Below are 24,549 nucleotides of genomic sequence, written 5' to 3' on the forward strand. Positions count from 1 at the left end.
ATAGTCTTCTTTTTTTTGAAGTATACTTCTACTTAATTCAGAAGAAGTGAAAAGGATGTGAAACAGCCCTGGTAATTGCTTTATAACAACAGATACAGCTGTGCTCACTGTCGGCAACACTACCTGATTTTGCAGTTGGGATAAGGAATAGAGGTGGCAGTTGGGTACAGGAGCTGTGTTTATGAATAAACTACTCCATATAGTTTCAGTGTTAGACAGAAAAAACCACCCTTAAACTGATATTTGTACATAAATTCCTTTCAAGAGAAATACCATACAGTGGACAGAGAAAGAAAAGGGGAGACTATGTTGCAAGTACTATCACATTCAGGTACATAACTAATCCTATTTTAATGGAAAAACGTTTCTCCTAAATACCAACTTTTTTTCCAAAAGTGCTAGAAATTGTAACATTCAAAATCAGTTTCTAAATGACACTGTACTCTCATTTCTTTCACTTCTGAGTTAGCTCATCATCTGTCTTTACACATCATTGAACATCTGAAATGAAAGTTATTTTTGACTATTCCAAACTTTACGTATAAAAAGAGGATATAACACAATGCCATACTATAGGAACTATTGTACACATTTATAATGTGTTACAAACTTTATGTTTTTACCTACATATGCTTAAACACAGGTATAATGAGGCAAAATAATAAATAGCCAGAAAACGGACACTTACCCACAGTGCTTCATGTGAGGTGGTTTATCCATTCTCACTGCCAGTTTAATTTTCAATTCACTGTCCTGGCTGTTTTTGGGGACTATCATTTTATGCAGATCAGGTGACTTCGGGCTATTGGATGTTGGATACAGCACTACCTGCAAGACATGAAACAAAAACTTCAATGAGTTGGCACAAAAAAATCTGCTAGTCTTTAACGGAAACTTCTAAGCAGTGAAGATTCTTGTTGCATCTCCTCCAGTCTGAACAATGACTAAAAAAGGTTTCACAAACCTAATAAACCAATTGACTTAATCTTATTGTAACAGATGAATTTCCAAAATGAACTAATTTGTTTTGTTACAAATGGGTGTTTTCATATTGTGAGTTAATAAAATTTCCTCCTCTGTTAGTCCATTCTGAATTAACAGTTTTAAACAAAAAGGAACATTTGACACTTGAAAATGGTCACGTACAATTAAATAAGAACCTAAACTTTTACATTACTCAGTGCTCTGCTGCAAACATCCTATTGAAACAATTTGCTGTAGCATCATGCAACAGATCACCCATCCAGCAGTAACATTGCTTGAGTGAAGAAAACGAAATATGCTCTTTCTTACCAACTCCATTTTTTTATAATTAGCATTAATAAAAGCTACTTATAGTAAAAATTGCAGAAATTGGAGATTAATTCCAAAGCATCTTTGCTGCAAATGGAGTATAATAAATGAGATACTATGTCCGGTTCACATGTGATATGACACAAATCGTTTATTTAAACTACAGTGTAGGCATATAAAAAATAAAAATACACTGAATTTTAAATTTTTTATTTTAAAACATTTATACAAATTTCTTGAGAGTTTTACTAGCTGTTCATTTTAGATTAATACTAGTCACAAGCTGTTACATATTTATTTATTTACCATTCAGAAAGTGTATCCATTTATAGTCAGTACAATTAAATATTACTACCTCATGAAAATCTTACCCACAGTCACATATATAGCAGTTGAAGAATAATTTCCTTTCATTCTTATTATAAGCATTACTTTCGAATCAATTTAGACTCTAAAATATTCTACACAGGCTATTTAGGAGACTTTCATAACATTTGGTGAGTTCTGAACTACCATTATCACGAAGCAGTATTTCAAAAGTAACAACACTAAAAAGCAGTGTTCTTCACAACTTTTATATTTCTTGAAAACTAAAATTAATCATAACTTTAACCATCAAGTTAATTTTTTATACATAGTCCTTGTGCCTTATGTCACATATATAACACATAATATATTCTTCTCTGTGTTATTAGGAAAGCTAAATAAATCAAGGATTTGAGTAAGAACCTCCAAGCAAGCATAAATCTGACATATTATTATGCAAAAAATATTACAATAATGTCATTCAGATCTAATCATCTGAAAGATGATGTAAGCTGAAGGCCTTCAGCTTCTCATCTCAGTATTTTGCAGAAACATGTTCCTGCATCCTGTTAATATCAGGAGCTCTAGCAAAGCAGAGAAATATGATGCATCACCCTAATCAAGTGTGCAACTGTTATAACACCAGTGGGAGAAATAACCTGTCACAACCATTGAGTATATTCAGTACCCTTTAAACAGATAGGAAAAGAAAAAGTATATTCTGGTTTTAATAAATTGGGAGGCCACTTTTTTTTTCCTTTTTGCAAATGCACAGCAAACAGTATTTATAACAGAGCTTATTCCCTCTTTCCCATGAAACAAGCTGATTTGCACTTTAAGTAAAAGCCATCCCTTAAAAAAATTTAAAAGCATTACGAGTGTGGCAATCTTAGAGTTCTGAAGAATCAAACAGAAAATGATTTTTAGTTTGTTTATCATTTAAAATGCAGAATTATTACTCATTCCTTGCATTTAATTGCTTGGTATTCACACAGGACTGCAGGTGATGTTACGAATTTTTCCTTTTCTACAGGCTGCAGTTCCTGTTGTCCTGTAACAGCTTATTACAGCTCATGCATCTCAAGCAACATCTTTCTCCTGTCAACTTCTTGAGTTTTTAGAATGCTGATGAAAATATAAGCAGACAGGTGTATAATTAATTTATAACTTCAGTACTGACAATTCCTTTTCTGAATTTTTAAAGAAGTATTTTGGAGCTTCATTTTCAAACCTCTCACAATGAATAAGTACCTGGCAGAATGTTTAAGTATGCACTTTGTCATGCCTTCCAGCTTTAAACAATGAAAGCTAAAAGAACTTTGTCATCAAACTTTTTATCATTACACACAAACACACGTACACAAAGCATATGACAGGCATTAATTATCTTCACAATAACCTTCATAGTAATATTGCCCTTACAGGCAATGCTAACCATTGTGTACCATATCATCAGGTGGCACAAACAATAAGCTCCAATGAAATCACTGAAACCAAAACACCAGGCTAACATTCCTTGATAGAAAAAGTAAAAAGCTGCTGAAATTTGTAATAAAAGCATTCTCTCCACTATGGCACACTGCAATGCAATGTCATTCCCATTGTCCGTGGAGAAACTTTCTAGGCTATTCTGTCTCAGACGTCCTTTCAGCACAGCTTAAGGGATTTTAATTTTCTAGTTGTTCTATAATCTACTTTAAAAAAATAAAATGGTATCAACTCATAGGTCTTCTCTGGGGGATATAAAACTCACCTACAGAATACTCTTTCACTGTGCCTAAAACTTCTAATGTTTCATAAAATTTCTACTTCATACGTTTCTATATTAATTTTTATTTTATTTTAATTTATCTTATTTTATTGTTCTTATACCTGGGAGTATCACCATAGTAGATTACTCAGCAGCAGCACAGAGGACTATGAGTTGTTAGTCTAGGACTGCATTTACAATAAGTAAACTAACAGGTAATCTGAATTTAAAAATATAATGAACTATTAATGACCACAATGCTACTGAACATAGCTGCTGTGCATCACATTGCTTCAGCCGATTTAAGGCAAGTTAATAGTATCAGAACAGTGTGGGCTGAGACAATTCAGTAAATTCAATTATCTCATGATCATTAAAAATACTCGACCATGTGGTCTGATTATACCTAATATTACATTTCCTCAGACCACACTGTAATTGAAAAAGTGGCAAGTTCACTTTATGCCTCTCCTTATTTGGATGTAAAACAAACACAGAAATTAATTGGATGTAAAAGAAATTTTAAATATTAGAGAGCCAAACAGTCTCTTCTCCCTAGTAACAAGCGATAGGACAAGGGGAAATGGCCTTAAGCTGCACCAGGGGAAGTTCAGGCTGGATATCAGCCTTTCTTTACTGAAAGGGTTGTCAGGCATTGGAACAGCCTGCCCAGGGAGGTGGTGGAGTCACCATCCCTGGGGGTGTTTAAGAGATGGGTAGTTGTTGTACTTTGGGACATGGTTTAGTGGTAATAGAGCTAGGGCAAAGGTTGGACTAGATGATCTAGAAAGTCTCTTCCAACTGAAACTGTTCTATGATTCTATGATTTATAGATTTGTGCAAGGTGATGTTCTCAAAGCACTGTTTCTTAATTGTGAATGACTGAAAATGTTTCTCTCCTGAGCTTAAAATATGACAGGTTGAAAGATACGAAGCTAAGATCATTCTACGACTTAACTAACATCATTTATTTTGATTGAGTTGTGTATTTAAGTCCCCAGCTGGATTGCAATAGAAGAAGTTATTTCAAGTACATCTGAGACAAAGTCAATCCAGCCAAGTAACTATTAACTCTCCTCTATCTTTGGCACATTGACCACATCTTCTTTTAAAGATTTGAAAGAAAAGTTGAGTTGTCCAAAATACTCTGACAGCTTGAACAGACCAAACTTGGGACAACCTTGCTTTCTCAGAGCAGATAACCAAGCAGAATGTCCAGAGTCAAAAGTGCTGTACAGAAGTATCTCCTGTCAGTATTCCCATGTTTAGACAAAGCTCTCAAGCTAACCATCCCTGGCTGCAATTGTCCTGTTGTCAAAAGAAAATGCAGACTTCAAAAGCGACCAACAAAGCTAAGAAGCAAACAGACTGGCAAGCTGTAAGCACACTTAAGAAAAACGTAATCTCTACTTTTTCCCCTGTCCCACACTTGCAGTTCAGTTTCAGCCAACTCATGTCTCACAACCTGGCTGCTCCCCCTCCCCTACTTCCACCCAAACCTATGATATTCAAGAGTTGAACCCAAGTGCTGGAGCTACCCATTCTTTTGACCCAAGTATTTGAAATTACGAGTTGGAACGGTCTAAGACATGTTTTCAGGGCTCAGATCTTGGGCACCAGACCTTGGTAATCATGGTAATTCTGAGCAGACTATGCTGAATTTTGGCTCACTGTCATAAGCAAAAAAGATGAAAGTGAAGAAGATCTGCAGCTGCTCCTTAATGCCCTGGTTGAGAGGAAGATGACACTCAACACGCTATTACAGAAAACCCTTATCTTGCCTTCAGTACAGCTCACACCACACAACCTTAAAGAAAATAAAGATGCAGCCCATCAACAGTCTCCATAACACAGCCTGCGCCATTTTCAAAAAGCAGACCAAATCCCCAACCTGTCCCCATCCCCAGGCAGGTGCCTGGTGCCGCCCTGGTGTCCCCCATCCTGCCCTGCTCCCTGCCACCCCAGGGAGCCCCTGCTGCTTCTGGCACTCAGCTTCCTGTCCTTTCTTCAAACTGCATGGTCCCCAGCAGGAAAGCCAGAAGATTTAATGAGACAAAAGAAGTCCCCATGCCTGACGTGCTCTTCTAGAGCACAAATGGTGCTACAAATGATTGCTTTTTGCCAGTGACCAAACCCACATTTTCTTTTTACTTTATTCCATACTTAGGATGAAAAATTTTAGCCTCAACACTTAAGGTCTGGCTAAGTTACGAGCAATTGAGAACTGAATCTTATGTCACGTGGCCTTAATCATAAGCAGCATTGCAAGCTCCACTCAGAATAAACAATACACTCGTGGTCATGTAAGAAACCCCATGAAGAGCTACAGAAACCAAGTTCTCTAACTTCGATGCTCTACCAGAGACACTTTTAACTCAATTTGTGATTATGTAAAACTATAAAAAACAGCAAGTGCCTGACACAGAGAGGTTGTGGAGTCTCCCTCTCTGGAGACATTCAAAACCCGCCTGGACATGTTCTTGTGTGATCTACTCTAGGTGGTCCTGCTCTGGCAGGGGGGTTGGACCAGATGATCTTTCGAGGTCCCTTCCAACCCCTAACATTCTGTGATTCTGTGATATGCTCCCTCAACTACATTTGTTGAAGCTTTCATCATGCAACAGGACTAATTCATTCTGTGGAATGCTTTTTCTTTCGTGTTTTAAAATGTAGCAATTTGAAAAGATGCCAGCGTTGTCTGAGCAAAGATCATGGGAAAATTTCCTAGTTAAATACATTGTTTTACTTATTTGAAAATAGCATTATAGACCAAAAATTATTCAAGCTGGTTTGGGATAGGAAATAGATGACTAGTAAAGGTGTAGAGACCCTTTAATATTTGTTTTTTTGTGTAACAACTCTGGCCTCAGCCTTACTTAGGGGACACTCACCTGTTTTTGATAGAAATGTCTACTCTTAAGTCACCTTCTCCCCTAAATTGAAAGTCTGAAGCTGTTCTGAATTATGCCAGCCCCTTGTCCAAAGACAGGTGAATGTCAGAAAGCTAGAAGCTGCTGACTGTGGCAAGAAGTGAAGTTCCCTCGACTGCCCCAGCAGCAGCCTGCCAAGCACAGCAACGTACTCACAGCCTCTGAATGTGAAGTCATGATGCACTGCTGCCAGGAGGATGAAGCAAAAGAAGCTCAAGGAAAGGGACAAGTTTGGATGCAGAAATAGGAAAAGGAGATGGCTCTCTTCAAAGTAACTCCCTTAGAAAAGTTCTCACTTAGGGAACCTCTAAAGAAAGGGTTAATAAGAGCTGGTCACCAAGGGAGTTTATGTGTATTTTACACAAGCTCCATTATCTCACCTATTGAGTGAACTCTTGCATTTCAGCTATGATTATACTACAGCTGAAACACTGAGACAAGGCTTTGGGTAATAGGTGGTTAAAAAGAAAGAAAAACCAAACAGAAAAAGTGAACAGGTGCATGGTGAGAGCACTGTCTAAAATACTGGTGTTGACAAAGAACCGGGAAGACTTTGCAATTTACGCAATCAATGGACCTCTGCTGATGCTGCCAGCTGACCACTTACCTTAATAGATCTTAGCAACTGATAAAAGTTGTCTTTAAGTCCTTCCCAAAGAGCCTCTCCCCCAAATCTAAGAGAGAGCATGCCTCAACGAAAAATATCTCAAGAATTTCTGATGAGGCGTTCTCAGAGAAGCTAGTGAGAAAACCCCTGTTATTGTGGAAACACTAACACTCAGTGAGACATAGCAGGCTGCTGACAGGCAGACTGCTTGGGGAGCAGGAGAAAAAGGCGGAGTGGAAGCAATCTCTTATAATTTTCCAAACTTAAAAAAAAAGACACAAAACCTCAGACCTGCGAAACTTCAGTCACTTCAAAATGTGATGGAGAAACACATTCCTCAGGAAGTCAGGCTTTAAATTAATATATTCACAGTATGAAATTATCTCCGCTTAGCGGCTCTTTGAATGTAGCATAGAAGATAAAACAACGTGCCCAGTGCAGTCAGCATTCAGAAACTAGGTAATCATGTCAGTATGGGTACCTAGCCGGTACAGCTATTTTATAATGCCTTTAAACCAAACCTAGAGTAACACTGCCAAAGAAAAAACTCATAACTGGCTGCAGCTGACTGTGACAAGCAGGTTGTGAGACAATAGTTCCCTTTTAATTGAATAGTCAGAGAGACAAGGCTGAAATATTCTTATATTCAAAAAGTATCGGCAATCAAACACCACCTGCTGTTCTCACATTGTATTCACATGTGTGCTAAGCTAAAAGCACAATGGTTGTCACTTTGAATTACTAGGTTTGAACATCTTCATACACAAAGTATTGAACAAGGAAAAGTGGTGTCAGATCCCTGAGTTTCAGATACCACCAGGCTTATTTTTCAGAAGTATTTACTCCAAACTCAGAAGGCTTCTTCACGCTTCCTCAGGCATTACACATACAAATGCAAACATCAATTCTGCCTCCTATATGCACATACAAAATTTACTGAAGTGGCCAGATTAGTGTCAGTCACATTAAAAGCATGCCACACATTTCAAAGATATCTGAATAAAGTAAGTTCTTAACACTTCCTCATTAGAAGAAACTTAGCTTCAAAGCTGCAGCTTGTCTCACTTTCTAGACGTTAGATACACTATATGCAGAGGTCTGCACAACCACAGACACAGACTGTGACTCCAGAAGCTCACATTCTGCAGAATCCAAACCCAAATAACATCCTTTCCCCTCCTATGCAGCACGCAACTCCATTTTTTTTATTTCAGTGGAAAACTGAGTTTGTCCAACTGTCCACCAGTTTGTGTAGAACAGAGAATAAAAGTTAAGATTTGTTTTTTGTCTGATGACACTTAAAGCGGTCAGCAGGGAGCCAGAAGAATATCCTCCAACAAGCAAAATCTCTTGGCATTCACGACTGGATTCATTTTGGATTTTTTGGGCGAAGAGAGCAATGTCAGATAAGCAACATAGTAACTACAGCTTCCTGTGGGTTAAGTACATCTTAAATGCCTTGAAGGGAGAAGGTGTTAAGTACAGAGTACAGACAACAAACCTTCTGTTGCTTGGTGCTCACCTGGTGACCTCTGCAGCAGAAGCTCAGCAGCCCCCAGACTCTGCTTCCCAACAGAGAGTATATAAAGCTGTAAGTACGGTCTGCCCTCTCTACTGAAAGCACGAGCCTGCATCTCTTCTGCTCCAACACTTCTGGAAATCAGCAGTGTCTCCTCCTGAAACCGAGGAGCTGTAGTGCCCACCATACTGAGATCAGGACCTACATCTTAAGTTTGTAAGTGTGAGAGACCCATCTTAAGTTCACAAGTGCGAGAGACTGCCAGGCACTGATGGGGTCAATGGAAATGCCGTTTCCTGTGCAGCTCTGGGGAAATCTTTGCTGGCTCCACATTTCACACCTTTTATCACTAAAAGTCAATCACTTGGTGGCAGAAGAAACCCTTTGGTATGCGATGGAAATTCAAAATTCAAATCAGGTAGTTTGATGCCACCTTCTATTTCTAATTATAGATTAAACAGAACAAAACCTTCACAATAACCGCAGGGTATGGGAAATGCATACTTCAGTAACATAGAAAAGTGGTACCAGGTCAAGACACGTACTTTGAAGAAAGTACTTGACAGATGAGAATTAATGTCCACAGCAAGCCTACCTCAGAAGAGGCAGGTTTGAGTTGAATTTTTAAGTACAGAAAATATACCAGCAGCAGTATCTTCAGTCCTTTTCAGAGCATAACACACCTAGCTGAATCAGCTGCGCTTCTGCAAGTCACTGAAGTATAACTGACCAGGCATAAAGTTGCCAAACTTCATTAGAATTAAACCTATCCAGTGCGATTCTGCATCTTTTCAAAGACCACCTGAATTTAAATCTCTCAAACCTGAAAACAAAGACATTGACAACAAAACAAGCCTTTGAAAGCTAAAATATATACCATAAGCGTAAACAGTACCTTAAAATTATTTTGTAAAAATTCTGACAAATATTCTCCCAATCTTCACTGAAGCCAGCAACCACCCCTCTCAAATACTCTGGTTAAACCACAGTGGTAAGTTGGTAGATTCTCGCTTCTCCCATGTTGAGTGTCTACCACCAACAACTGGAAGGTGTCTGTCAGCAGCCCTGGGTATTGCCACACCTGAGAGGGGCAGGACAGACCAGATGCCCAAACAGGTTGATGCACAGCATCCTTTTTCATTCTCTTTTCCTCTGCTAAGGAATATGTGTTGTACATAAGGCCATTGATGGAGGTTTATCTTTTACTGAAGGTATTTTTGGGTCAAGGAGAGGGGCTGGACATTTTTGGTAAATCAGGAAGGGATTATAAAATGTAATATCAGTATCCAAGCATCTCTCAGGTACTTCTGTTTGCTATGTCCAATCTCAACACAAGCCTTAATGTGATGGCTTTGCCCTTTGTGACAAGGAGGAAAAACCCAGCAAAAAGAGATGATTTTAATAGGCTAATTTTGGTACAAACTGCGAAACTTCAGAGCATCCGGTAAGAGCATGCAGACTCTCTGCCAAAGAACAACAGGAGAATATGTATCAGCAGCAGAAACAAGATTTTTCTTTCTCACCGTTTATGTATCTTGTTTTGTCTTTGGGAACAAAAGCATCCATCCAACAACAGGGCAGTGAGCTCAGGCCTAGCCCTTCACAACTACCCATTTTTATTTTCTTTCTTTCCTTTCACTACTTCCAACCAAGAAAGGAAAGTTATTACCTTCTCTAAACTGGTTTGGTCAGGTGACAAATACAGATGTGTCAGAAGGCAGCCCAGAGTGGGAAGGAAGAGGAGGCAGGGGAAAAACACAAAACAAACCATCTGGGGCCACAGGATACAATTAAGGTAAAAGCTATATCATATTTTACATTTGAAATGGTTTCATTCTTTAGAATCATTTAAAATCTTTTTAACTTCCTGTCCTAGAAACTCAGACAAGCTGCAGTGTAAGCAAGCAGATCAGGCTTATACCTGAACTTTGGCTATTTAAGGTTGCAGAGCAAGAGGATCCTGTTAATACTTATAATTCTTAGCCCCTGTTTCTTTTCTTCTCTGACTCCTTGGCAGTGACTATGCTGGCTACTGTTCACAAAGGCCACATAGTCCCTTCTTCACCGCCCTGCACCTTTGCATTGACTTTCCTTTTGCTTCTTTGAAAGGACTCAGCAAGCAGGGACAGAGAAGAAACTTCTCTGCGTTTAATAGCACTATGGAGTTCCTGTAAGTCCACTCTTTCAGTGTCTCTTTTCGTTGTTTTGAATCCAGATATTGCCGACTCCGGTCTGCTCAGCTGCACCCCTGTGGCTCCTCTGTATCTGCCACGATGCCTGCCTGGCTTCTGCCAGTGTATTACCCCTGCTGGAAACCTTCCCCATGCAGATCCCACCTTCACCCCAGCCATTCTTGACCAAGTGACCTTGGAGGCTTCCTAGAAGGATGTGGAAGGATGCAAGAAGTAATACGGGGGACGCAGTCCTGACCTTAACAAGTGACCCAGTGTGTGAGAGAATCTGTCTTTGTGGAGCCACCTGCACTTGGTGACGTGAAGTAGCGAAGAGCTCTGCTCTTCCCAACAAGCTGTCCTTGCTTGAATGAGAAACAGCCACGACTCCGAATGCAGAACTGAGTGTTAAAATGTCAGCTCTCCTGCACATGGTACATGGCAGGGGGGAGAATTTCAACAGGAGATGAGATTTGCAGACTCTCTCTGCCTTGTTCATGATACACTGCACTCTCTAGCCCCTGATTTTGGCCTAAGGAGGATAAATGACCCCATCAAGATAGGGGATATGAGATTGAGAACTCTTATTTCAGTCTGACATATTATCTCCATCACTCCTTTCCCCCCCATCCTTCCACCACTTAAGTCCTTCCTTCCCTTTCCTCACTCATTTGCCATATTTATTACATGGCAAGTCTCCTCTCTTTCCTCTTCACTTCTAATTTGAATAGCTACAAGCATTGCTAGGTCACCTAGGAATTAAAAGAAGTTTTAAACATAACAAAGAGAAGCCTCATGGATCCCTCACGCAAGTTTCTGAAAGGTAAGACAAGTCAACACATCATGTTTTGAACACTGAGAAAAGTCATCCTTAAAAGAAAAAGCTTTGTTTGGTACAGCTGCAGCACAGCAGATGTTGTACTGAACACCTCATACTGTTTTATGGCTTTATGGTTTTATCAATACTTGCATTTCTAAGTGTAATTTCTCACATATTTATTGTTTCTACACATAATACTCACTCTTCCCAGTTCTTTATCTTCAAGTGCCAGCACCCCGGTGCTTTCTGTAAAGAGTTTTACTTTGACAACAGGCCGAGGGTGAGTAGTGGTGAAATCCCCTTGGGTTCCCCACCTGCAATAAAGAAAAGAAGAGAATTTAACTGGGGCAGAGGACACACTTGAGAGTGATAGGATGGAAATCTTTTGGAGATAATATTTATTAATGCACTCCTAGAACTTAATTGCCAAACTTGTGGGTGGAAAGGGTGGGAGAGAGAGGGAAGGTAAATTTTTGAGCATTTAAGATTAAATATCTACATGGGCAAACTGGCTTTTCTCTGTGAGAAGACAAATCAGGGTTTTTCTGTATGACTTTTCTCACAAAAAAATCAATCAGAAATTTGTTAATAGCAAACCCCAAATAACCGAAATTATATCCTCATAGGGAAAAACAGAACCAAGCAAGAAAGGAAAAAAAAGAAAGAGAACTTTTTTCCTACTAAATATATTATGTGCATTATCTTGTGCATACGGGTCAAATTATCTCAGCAAAGAATCATGTCACAGTTCTAAAAAAATATTTATATGTTTAACTTTAGGTGACCAGACTATGCAGAAAGTAAGAGACATGACCAGAGAAAATCTTATGTTTTATGAGATGTTACAATGCAGAAAATGGAAAAAAAATCTTATTTATGAGACTGGGTCTGCACGATAATTACCACCACAAGGCTTCGAGTTTTTAGAGAAGCAAAATGAGGCAGACAAACTTCTAGTTGTTAATCTCTTATTTCAGTTAAGACACTTGGTTTGTCATCCTTTTCCCCCCTCTGTGTGCCAGTGGTACAAAAAAAAAAAAGAGTTGTACGAATTAGATAGCAACTTTGTCTGACAAGCTATTCCATTTTCCTAAACAACTGCATGGTACTCGTGGCATTGATGATGCTGACTCCAATTACACTACTAGACACAAACAAAACACAAAAAGTATGCACACCTCCAGCTTCTCTTAATTTTTTCCACTACTTGAGATACTACTATTAGCAAAAAGTAAAGAAAGAAAGAAAACAGGTGACCTTAAAAGTCACCTTATGAATCTTAAGGCTTCATTTACAAAAAGCAGTATTTTTATTTTATGTCCAAGAATAACTTACACAGTCTCTGCATTGCTGGAAAATGAACACACAGTAGTAATCCTCCAGCAAAGGGATCCAATAGGTAAAAGAAAATCTTTCAACAAACATCAGTCACAGACTTCAAGACAAAGTCTAGAAAGCAGTACGTAACTTTGGCAGGGGCACCCACCCTAATCTGAAAACAACTGGGGCTGCCAAAGATAGGGAGGTCTTCATCTTTGCCTTCTGTGACTCGGGCGGTGTGGCTGGAGCACTTACTGGTGAAGACTGAGGCAAAAAAGTCGTTGAATACCTCAGCCTTCTCCATATCCTGGGTAGCTATGTCTCCCATTTCCTTCCAGAGAGGGCCCACATTATCTCTAGTCTTCCTTGTCACTGATGTACCTACAGAAGTTTTTCTTCTTGCCCTTGGTGTCCCTGCCCAGGTTTAATTCTATCAGGGCCTTGGCTTTCTGGACTAGATCCCTGGCCACCTAGGCACTTTCTCTGTATTCCTCCCAGGCTATCTGTCCTTGCTGTCACTCTCTGTAGGGTTCCTTTTTGTATCTGAGATTGTCCAGGAGCTCCTTGTTCATTCACGCAGGCCTCCTGGTGTTTTTGCCTGACTCCCTCTTCATTGGAATGCATCGCTCCTGAGCTTGAGGGAGGTGATCCTTTAATACTGACCAGATATCCTGGGCCCCTCTTCCCTCCAGGGCTGCATCCCACGGTACTCTGCCAAGTAGTTCCCTGAAGAGGCCAAATTCTGCTCTCTTGAAGTCCAGGCTAGCAAGCTTGCTGTGCACCCTTCTTGCTGAATTTGTAATAGTGTATGTTTTAACTACCAAATGTATGTAAGCAATGGAAAAAGCAAAATAGCCACTTCCACGCATTTGGAGAAGCCATTGATTTATGAATATCTGTCCAATCATTGTTGCTAATGTGAACAATTTTGGTGCAGAATATGTCTAGACAGGAAGTGCAAGATTCTTGTCAAAACAAGTGTGGACCTCATGCAGTATTCATATTAAGTTAAAAAATTCTATTATTTTATGTTTTATTTTTTTAAAATCTTGCTAGAAAAGTAGTCAAAAGTAACAATAATTTCAGTGCTGAATGCTGCAGCACTGTCAGCTGCAGCCCATGTAGCATACTTGAGACCTCTAAAAACACCAACTTTAAGTCTAAAAAAAACCCCGATACTGTCTCTTCAGGCTCTCATTTCGACACACTATTTTCCTTTGTATACATAATTTTTCTGCTTTCACCTACTCATTCTCTTTACTATAGAAACTGCAGTGATTTGATGTTTGATCGTCTTCAGCCATAAGCCCCAGTCTTTTTACCATATTTACACGGCTGTCAGAGGTATGTGGGCTGATACTGTAATTAGCGACAGAGTCCTTTGCCACAGCTGACTTCCCTTCACTGCAAAAATACCCACTATCATCAAGGAGGTGGATGTTTATTTCAGGTAAAGATTTATCACTGTGTCACAGAACCCCCTTTAAGCAAATTTACTGTTCCACTTCATTTTGGAACACATTTCGTATATTGGAAACAGCAGCAAATTTCTCTCTCAGGTTTTCTACTCTAATCACGATCTCCGTTAGTCAAAGCTTTTCTTTATGAAATCTTCAATCTCCAGTCTTACACGGAAGTGAATGTTACAAAATTTATTATTCTATACACACATTTAGAAATTTTATTTAGTCTTATTTATTGGAACATTTTCTTTCTGACAAATTATCAAGTCTACAGAATTTTGCACCATCAGGAGTTGATTTTTCTCAGCAATTAGGAAATCTCCTTTTTCAAACCAGTATCAGAGTTTACTGGTCTCCTTAGTGACTCCTTTTGCATCTTTCTAGGTTTGACTCTTGGTTTAAATCTATCACATAAATCTACCTCAATAGGTTTCCTAATTCTTAATTAAATCATCTGAAGAGGTCTTCTGAAGGTTTTCTTACTTCCTATGCATACAGGGATGTGCTAGAGCCGGAAAGAGCAGGAAGGCCCACCAAAACCAGTTTGTTACAGGTTCGACTGCTCCACAGGACTACGAGATTTACCAGCACTTCATCTTTGCACATCTCGGAGCTGGACTGGAAATACAATCTTCAGGTCTCCATAACATCTCTATGTCTCAACTGTTTCAAGAATCTATACCACTTTGTTGCTTCTGCTTTGTTTAGAAACACACTTTAACTGTAGAAAAATAGGTATCTATAAACTTCAGGTTAGAAATCATACTCACAGTGCAAGTTGTGAGACGAAAAGCCAGGAAGCAAAAAGACAGACAGGACTCAGCAGCTCCCTGACTCATCTGACTACATCGATGCTTTAATCTAGTTCAAAACACCTTAAATCCAGGTCTGACAAACATTCTGTTGTTAGTGAAGTATACAGACAGACAGACAGAGAAAAAACGTGAGAGAGCAAGCAAGCCGCTGTACCAGCAGTGGAAGTTACCCCACAGCGATATGACAACAAATCTTTAATTTGACGAGGAGGCTCCATTCAGCCAAACAAAAATAGAGTTAAATCCATACGTATCTGATTCTGGCTTTTTTACTGAGACTCCCAGAGAGAGTATTAGCTGGTACTAATTGCTGCTAGTTCTTCTCCACTAATAATTGGACAAATATTGTAAGCATTTCTTTTTCTCTTATGAGCACAGAAATATCCATCCATTTGCCAATGACTGACACCAGGATGCTACACTAGAAATCATGGCCTTATCGTGAACAGCTGCCTTATACAATGAAAAGCCATGTTTATTTTCGATCTTCTGCACACCTTACAAAATCATATGAACATTCCAGCTTCTCCCTTTAATGGAAGTTCTTGAAAAAGATGTTGAAATGTTACTGCACAACCAACAGAAGTTTATTATGCAGCATCAAGGATTTAATAGGGCAATGATTATTCCCTACATGCAACACTACAAACATTATTTTTTCATATATATATTTATTTCTTTATATAGTCTTCATTACATCAGTGGGATCTGGAATTCCTGTTTGAATCCACAAGTGAAAGAGTTTTGTATGTTTGTACCTGTCTATAATGCTTATAACGTGGTTTAGTTTGCAAGTATTTTTCTTGGGGGAAAAAATAATCTACATTTTTGCACTTCTCTATTTGAAAATTTATTTTGATGGAAGTACAAGGAGCATAATTTCCTCCATCAGAGCAAGTACATTAAACTGCAGCTCAAAGGCAATCATGAAGAAAGTTCTAAACAAATCATAATGTCCTTTTACAGTATAAGCACAGACAAGCCCCACGCTCAGGCAAACAAAACCATGACCTTGGCCAAGTATCTTCGCCTTTCATCACTAACCTCATCTAATCTTTTATGTGACTTGACTTTGTTATTCCCTGTGTTACTGTGATTCCACTATTTTATGTAGAAATCTTGCTGAGATCTATAGATTCATTGTTTTACAATCCCTACTACAGAAACACTGATACTTTGCATAAATACTTTCAGGGCTGCCAGGTAGTGAAGGAGCATTACAATAGTAACGGTTTTAACCCTGAGGTTCCCATCAAAATCTTCATAAAACTACAAAATATAGATATGAGAAAGTTAATTTGTTCTACAGAGATGGATGACAGTAGGAAGAAGAAATACTGAAAAAATAGAAGTTTTGGTACAAGAATGGAAAGTCATACAATTGCCTTTAAGTGTCACCTTTGATTCCACCTAAACAGGTTCTAGATTACTGTCCCTTTCTTTTTCTTTTTTTTTTTCTTTTATAATTTTTCATTTATTTGCATCTACATGGGAACTTTTACTTGGCACACTAGGGGTTTGAAATACAGACTAGCAAGCCATGTCTTCAGCACTTACCTCACAGAAATTTTGGGTGTTCAGGACCTGTAGCTGCCCACACTAAGTAGCCCAGCATTCAATTTCTGAATGCATTGTTGAGTGACTATCTAGCATAGTCACTCAGAAAGAGTGAATGTTTGGGGTTTTTTCTGTGGATTCAGCAGCAAAATTAAAGGCTTTCAGCGTGGTTGTCACAAAACATCGCCAATCCCTTCTTAGAACTCTGCTCTGAAGAACTGAAAGCTACGAATTGGATCCTTCCTTTGGCAACAGCAAAGATACAGTGTTTTGATGGATATGTTGTATTGTAAAGCTCCTTTACACAACTAGACTAATGTGGGAAGGGAAGAAAAGAATAATTTGATCATATGGTGGTTTTTTTCAGGGTTTGCTTTTGGTAAAAATAATAACTGTTTTAAATAAAGGAATTAACAGAGCTCAAAATTACTAACAATTTATGACAGAGCTAATGATGAGCTAGACACAATCACATATTTCTTTTTAAACATAAAAACTTATTAATATCTGAAAAAAATTACTTGTAAAAAAAGACAAAATTGCGAATAGTTTTTCTTTAAAATAAAGAAGTGTCTAATACAAACTAGAAAGAAAAAACAGAAGAGGAGTTCAATATATAATAAGCAACTAAGTAAAAAGTCATGTGGGCTTTGTACACTGAAAATGAGAAAAATGCACTGCAACACTACAGAATGCTATTGTGACAAGTATTGTCATCACAAACATGAAATCGTACGAATAAATTATTAGTCAGTCTTGCTTTCCCATCTCACTTTCAATACAGGCAACCAAGGTAAGTCAGGGTGAAGATTTTTGAGGGATTTTAAGAAGACTGATGCACTGCCAGGTGCTGGGAACCATTCCTACATATTGTCTGAAGAACTCATGAGAGGCATTAACTCCTGTTTCCCACCAATTTTCAACCCAGCTAGGGGCTGGTGATGGACACAAAGGCAAGGCATGGTCATTTACGCTCTTGAAATTCCTATATGCATATTTACTTAATTTTGGCCCTGAAAAAGATAATTATGAATCCACCACAACATTGTTAAACATTGAAAATCCTATTTATTTCATGTTATTTAGTACTTGTGCGACACTTTAAACCTTCAAAATGTTGTACAAATGTTGATAAACTGACAGTACTTTGATTGAGCAGATAGATGTTGTAATCTCAACCTAAAGATGTGAGAAAAAAAAAAAATCACAAAATTGACCTGTGTGACTCAGCCTGCACAGTCTATCAGGGAAGACCCAGGAATCAAATCAGACAATTTCAGTATCCTACCTAGGATCACACCACTTTTCCATTACTTTGAAACCCTTTTTACTCCTCTTTCTGACTCCTACTGCTCTTATCAGCTGTCCGCATTATTCTGCCTTTGTTTCTGCTGTCCTCCTACTCTCAATCCGCTGGTATTGCTTTCAAGTAGGCACATTAACCTGTAGACTCATACCTTATGTGCTATGTAGTTATTAAGAAATTCCAAGATCTATACATTTTTTTCCTTCATCTATTCAGTGGACTATTTTGCATTTTAAAAGTACAGGACCTCTGAACACCTTTGAGGATCAACACATATACTAACACAGCAACAGCAAAGAAAAGCCTGCCTATGGTGAGGTGAAAAACAGTTCTCTGAGTGTCACAAGCATTTGATATGTACAAAGTATTCTTAGCCTGAATAGGACTCAAAAGCAAAAACTTCTTTCTCTTAAACCCTTTTCCTCAACCTTTCTCTTGACCCAAAACAACAAACCAAAACTAAATAAAAACCTAAAAAACCTAAACCACTGTGTCTAGTCAAATGCTTAGCAATCATTTTGAATGTACCTGTATTATATTGCTTACAACAAATACAAGCAAATTTTTTAAAAGTCTCTTCAAAACAAGACACAAGAATGGTATATTTTGAAAATGTAAAATGGCTCATTCTGATTATATAAAAATTTAAGAGAAATCCAAAGGTATTGTCTTCACGTCACCTATCGCCCACAAACAATAATTAAATTTACCAAAGATGAGGCAGGTGCAGACCACTTTGAATAACAAATGTCAAATCCACTCTACCAAAGTATTCCAGAAGGAGACTGCAGGTAAAATTTGAGGTAGTCCTTTGCAACTCCATCTTTTTTTTTGACAGACTACCACTCCTCTGCATGATATTTTACAGGCTGCCTTTGCCCTCACTTTGACCTAGCCAGAAACCTTGTAGCTATATTAGTATGAGGCTTAGCCTCATCCAAAACAGTTTTTTTTCTAAGCAGGATTTAATTGGCTTTGGCTCAACACCACACAATTCATAGCCAAATGCCTTCCAGTTTGAAGCTGGATCACACATCTATAGATGCTTTAGCACAATGTTAGAGAATGCTTATGGCTGTCTACAGAGTATTAGTCACTTTTGCTGTGGATCAAATGGGAATGAGAATGGAAACAGATACATTAAGCAGCATGTAAACAGTCTTTTTCCAAGCCCTGATTGTTATAGCAAAAGGGATAACAGTGGGTCATGCATCTTCAAGCTCTAAGGTTTCCAAAATACACTATGAAATAAAACCGGTATCAGTCCTGTAAGAGACATAATGTCATTACACATTTTAAAAGAGGACAGTCACCCCAAACAGCTATTCTTTCCAGCAGTGGCACTAGATGAGGAGGTTTCATATCATGACTCTGAACAGAGAACCTATTTATCATAACACTCTCACCCCACTGGCTTTCTGCATGGGGTCTAAGCACTGCTGCAGAAAGCAGAGCACCAAAGCCACGGTCTTCAGAAGTGCAAACGTCACACCAGGGCAGAAGTCCTGGTTACTTTCAGTCAATGATTGGCATGTTGAGCACACAGGAGCAAGGAGAACAACCAGGATTTAGCCAGAACAATCAAAAAAGATTGAGGTGAAGAAAATTAAAAAAAAGATACACCCTGGTGCCTGAAGGATTATGTTTATTGTTAACTATCCAAACAGAGCAGGGATTACAACCAACCTTAATTATCTCCTTCCTCCCCTCATCCCAGTTTCTTCCAAGCCACACTTGTCTTGATCTGACTAGTGAATATTCTCTTCTAACAGCGGTGGTGTTCACAAGTCTCTTAGACAGATAGACTTATGAAAGAGTATTTTGGGAGCTAATCATAGAATCAAAGTAAAATTTAGGCTGGAAGGAACCTCTGGAGGTCTCTAGTTCAAGCCCTGCTCAGAGCAAGGCCAGTTAAAATCAGGTTGCTCAGGTTATTATCAAGTCGAGTTCCAAATTTCTTTTAATATTAAGAGCCTGTATGCAATTAAAATTTCTCGCAATAAGAGAGGTGAAAAATCTCTTAGACAATATAAAATAGTAACCAATGACAGAACGTAGTATAGAAACTTACTTTATTAGAAATCTCGTATCTTTTTCTTGTGGATATCAAATTGCTCTTTATATTTGAGCAGATTAGGTATTATTTCCTTTCTTTAAAGAAGCAACCAATTGACTAGGCATCAAGAATAACTGAATAAAATTGTCATGTAAATTTTCAGCTGAGTCCATATTCCTTTTGTGAAAGTCTTCCATCATTAATCCAGAACACAGGCTGGGATAAACGTGTATTTTTTTCTTCTCCACCTTTTCCTTTGCAGAACCAAGAAAACATCAGATAATTTCCTACTGGCAATTTCTTTTTTTCTCTTCACAGCTGGATACTAGACCAACATGTATGGTATTTGCTCATAGCATCCAACTTTTCGAAAGGTAATTTCTTCCATCCTATTTTGTGAATTGCTCCAATCGTGACAATACAAAAAAGAAAGACTTACTGACATATGACAAGATGAAAGCCACGATGGAATTTATACTTTAAAGATATAAAGATGAATCTTAGAGCAAATTATAATGAACATTATGCAACTCAATCAAGCCCGGTTTATAAAGGCAGACACACTTTGTTTCCTGTCATGATCCTTACCCCACTGGTTTCCCTAACACTCAAAAATACTTATTAAAGGACCACGTGCACCTTCACCAAGTTTTCAACATTGTCCACATCAACATAATTATGTCTCTCAGGCTTTAGCCTTTGAATGATATTACTAATAATACACAGATGTTGTCTAAAATACAATCTCAGTTTTGTAAATGTTGCATAAAATGTATTTATGTATTAAAGAAAATAAGTCCAGACACCAAAAGAACCCTGAACAATTCTACTTTGTTATCCTCTTTAAGATCAGCGCTGGATTTCACTGCACTTATCTGTAAGTAAAAACTTACCTTACTAAGAGGTAACAGTGAAAAGAAAAGGTGAAATCCATCAAGTAAAAGACTCTGTTCAAGAAGCTAAATCCTAAAAAGAATTTATCCTCAGAAGATATAATAGGAAGCATATGAACAACAAGCTAAGCATGGTTAGATCAGGCATTATGAAACTTTAGTCTCATTATCTCTCTGTAAAAAACCCATGTGTGAATATATTCATTTCAAGAAAAAAGCACCCAGACACACAATGCAAAAATCCCCCACACCCTAAGGAGAGTTGGTCAGCTTGCCAGCAACAGACTAGTTTGATTACTGCCTATCTGATCAGCAAACACTTGTGTTTCTGTCCCTCATTTCTTCCTGTGTTTCATGCCTAGTTTTATACTTAAGACTTGAAGCAATATGAGGCAGGGACAACCTTTTCATTCCAGTTTTTCTCCTGTGCAGGAGCAATAACACAGATTCCTACACATCTAAACCATGTAAGGAACAATTACTGAAAACTAACAGTATAATTAAATACTACTGACCAAAATTAATCTCATTTATGCAGATGTATCAGACACAGAGTAGTAGCAGGTGAAAAAAAAAGGCAGGTGTGCCTTCTCTTTCCTCACATACTGTACATCCGTGTTGTGCAACCACAAGTTAGGTGACAGTTGGAGGTACGATCATCTCTTTGTTTCCCTTAATCAAACCCCAAAATTAGAAAGTTGTACAGACTATGATGAAGAAATAAAACTAGCTGATGCTTGGAACATGATTGTCACAGGTTATAAATGCTGTCTGTCCTTTTCCCCTTCAGAACTGTCATCTTAGGCCAAAACATTCTACTAAAAAAGTATTATTTTTTTCATGAGTGACCATGTAATTTAAGGAAGTTCTAAATTTTAGAAATTAAGCCTCTTTTTTTCTTTCTTTTTTAAACTATTTATAAAATTTTTGCTAAGTAATCTTTAATTATGTACCCACAAGTGCTCATACTTCAAATACATTATGACATAAAAATAATGTGAGCAGCATTCACTTTATTTGTGCAGTTTTATTTGACTGAGGTTCCCTGACCCCCCGGTCAGACATTTAATCATGCATTCTACACATACTTCTAACATATAATAGCCCTTTTTATAAGGTTATGCAATCACTGGCAGCAAAATATGATCATCTTATTTGTCTTGTTTACACCAAGAATATCTTGGCTTCATTAATATTTTCTCATCACGCAAGATATGATATTTTTCTATTGCATAAATATTTGACATCAGAACATCACCTGTAGTGATAAAAGATAGCATATTTCCATCTATTTACCTTTAGGCATGATTGTATCTATCCAAAAGATGACACTTTCAAGAAATCACATTATTTAATATTCAGAATTAATAAAAATCAATGATAAGAAAACATGCAGACACCAGACTCTGTAAGACTAAAAACTAAGCCACATGGGTAACATTTGAAAAATGAAATTAGCACTGGATTTTGCAAGATGACCCCCTGTGGTGTCACAGCAACAAAATTATGCAAAGCTTCATACAACTGAAGGGGTCCTCTGAAGGCTCTGCTTACTGATCTCTGGCAGAAAAGGTCACAGGCTATGTTGGAGGGATTTTCCACAGGGCTAAAAGGCAGGAAACAGTTGGAAGGAATGAAAAAATACTTCACAGGCAGTAATAAAAATTTCATAGGGTTTTCATGTGAAACGGTATAACTGATTTTGTAAAATTGACCAAGACTTAAGCTCAGTCCAACTACATTGTTCTATAGCATTTGCATTTTAGAATGACCATTATCTACTCATAACATACATATAAATAGTGCTTTATTGACCTTGTTAAAGAAGAAAATGAAGCACTTTGATATAAACTTACAAAATTATTACTCAAAGAAGAGAAGGCAGACAGGGGTTAAAATCATTAAGAAACCAGAAAATATTTCTTACTGATAAAAACTGCACTGTCCTCTCTGGGACTCTAATTAGCTCTCTCCCCTTTAAGAAAGAACATTGTTTCTAATTTCCTTACTAGTCTTATGGTAGCATTCAAGGATTCAGAGGAATACTTAAACACGTAATCACAAAAAATAATTGAGAAGACATTCAGCATTTTAAAATAGTGGATAATTCCTGAATTAAGTCTTCACTTGACTCATGCTTCCATTAATCTCCACTCTGAGGTCACACTGGCTTGCACTCTATTTTGAAGCATTTGTCTGAGAATCTCATTTTCTCCTTTCCATTGTCAAAGCTTTTGAAACTTCTGACTGAGTAGTAGCATTGCACTGCATATACTGATGTTTTGCAGCTCAAAAAACCAGGCATAAATAATTCCTTATACTGCTTCTTTTCACAAATATAGCTACCAGTTCAAAACGATAAACCAACTACAGAAAATGTGTGTGACAAGCACATGATTTGGAGCTCTTGCCAGCAATCTCCCACAGCAGGCTCTGGTAATCATTCACTTCTCATCACTGTCTCATTCTATGCTTAGTATGAGAGCTTTTTTACCCTTTTCTAGCTGCAAGTCCTATATAAAATCTGAAGTTATGTACTCATTTATCTGGGATTTGTCAGTGCAAATATGTTACTGCTAGTGATTTGAAGAGTTGGGCTGAACTACAGTTCTCGATTCTTTTTTTTAATTTTTTTTTTGGCAAAGAGTTTTGTATTTTCTTCTCCAGGATCCCTGATTATTTTCCTTCATATCAGAATGATAGTACCAAAAATTATCTCAGTAAAGAGCCAGCTCCAGCAGCAGGCAAAGTAGGCAGTAGCCTAGGGCAGCTGACAGCTTGCTTCTTCAGTATCAGAAAAGAGATGGACTGGCTGTGCTTGCCCAGCTGGTCCCTGGCCTCTACTTACATGACTTTGCCCATGGCTGCCAAAGGACTGAGGGGGAAACGGGGCATTTCTCTTCCCAGTAGTTGCACCATTAGTAACACTGACAGGAGCAGAAAGTCACCTCTGTTTCGACCTCTTCCTGTACCTCCTCTTTGCAGGACAACATCCAACCCTTCACCCAGTGATCGACCCTCCCCATCACCCCAGCAGGTCTCTATCAGAGAACCATGATGAGTGCTGGAAGAAGCAGGGGGGCAAGAGGAGGCAGATAACTGCATGGGGCAAGGGACATGCTGGTCATAAAAGTAAGAAAGATCTTAGAGGGACTGGACACAGGTTGGCATAGAAGAGGAAAAAAGAGAGACACCTTAAGCATTCTGAAACTTGGGGACTCCTCCCTGCCTATAAGTATTTCCTAGGCTCCCTTCCACCAGTGTAATTTTCTGATTAAACTCTGCCAAGCCCTCCTAGTTTCCTCTGCCACCAACCAAAAAAAAAAAAATAATTGCTGCCAAGAAAACCTGATTTGGCTCCAATAGAAAAATTAAACTGTGGAACAAAGGATCTCCCATTCCATAGGCAGCTTCCTCCATCTTCTTTACTGTTTGCCCATAATTTGCTAACTTCATGCTTGTCTAATTTAATATCCTCCTCCATCACCTCAAACTACATCTCTATATATGCTCACAAACTACATGTCTTTATATGCTCATAATCATACTATATATCAAAGTCTTATAATTACTCTTGCCAGAAACAGAAAACAGTACAACTCCGAAGACCAGAAGAACTAGATAGATTTTAGAGCTCTATCATCAGCTGTGCCCCTTCAAGTTACAGTTTTGCAAGACAGCAGGTCAAGAGCACCACTAACTCCCATTGCTGTCCTTCCAGTGCACAGTTCAGGGCATCTCTC

The 24,549-nt window shown here is 38.2% G+C and overlaps 1 protein-coding gene across 14 annotated transcripts in view; it reads right to left on the bottom strand.

Moving 5' to 3' along the window:
- CADPS2 (calcium dependent secretion activator 2) overlaps positions 1-24,549 on the bottom strand; it is a 318,458-nt gene that overhangs the window by 157,638 nt on the left and 136,271 nt on the right. For all 14 annotated transcript variants that reach the window (XM_086473344.1, XM_086473328.1, XM_086473312.1 and 11 more), the window contains exons 7-8: positions 11,599-11,710; positions 689-828 (exon numbers count right to left, since the gene is read on the bottom strand). In XM_086473344.1, the coding sequence (XP_086329470.1) occupies positions 689-828; positions 11,599-11,710 (252 nt within the window). The remainder of the gene's footprint in view (positions 1-688; positions 829-11,598; positions 11,711-24,549) is intronic.

This window comes from Leptosomus discolor, chromosome 1, assembly GCF_034619465.1.
Source record: "Leptosomus discolor isolate bLepDis1 chromosome 1, bLepDis1.hap2, whole genome shotgun sequence".
NCBI lineage: Eukaryota > Metazoa > Chordata > Aves > Leptosomiformes > Leptosomidae > Leptosomus > Leptosomus discolor.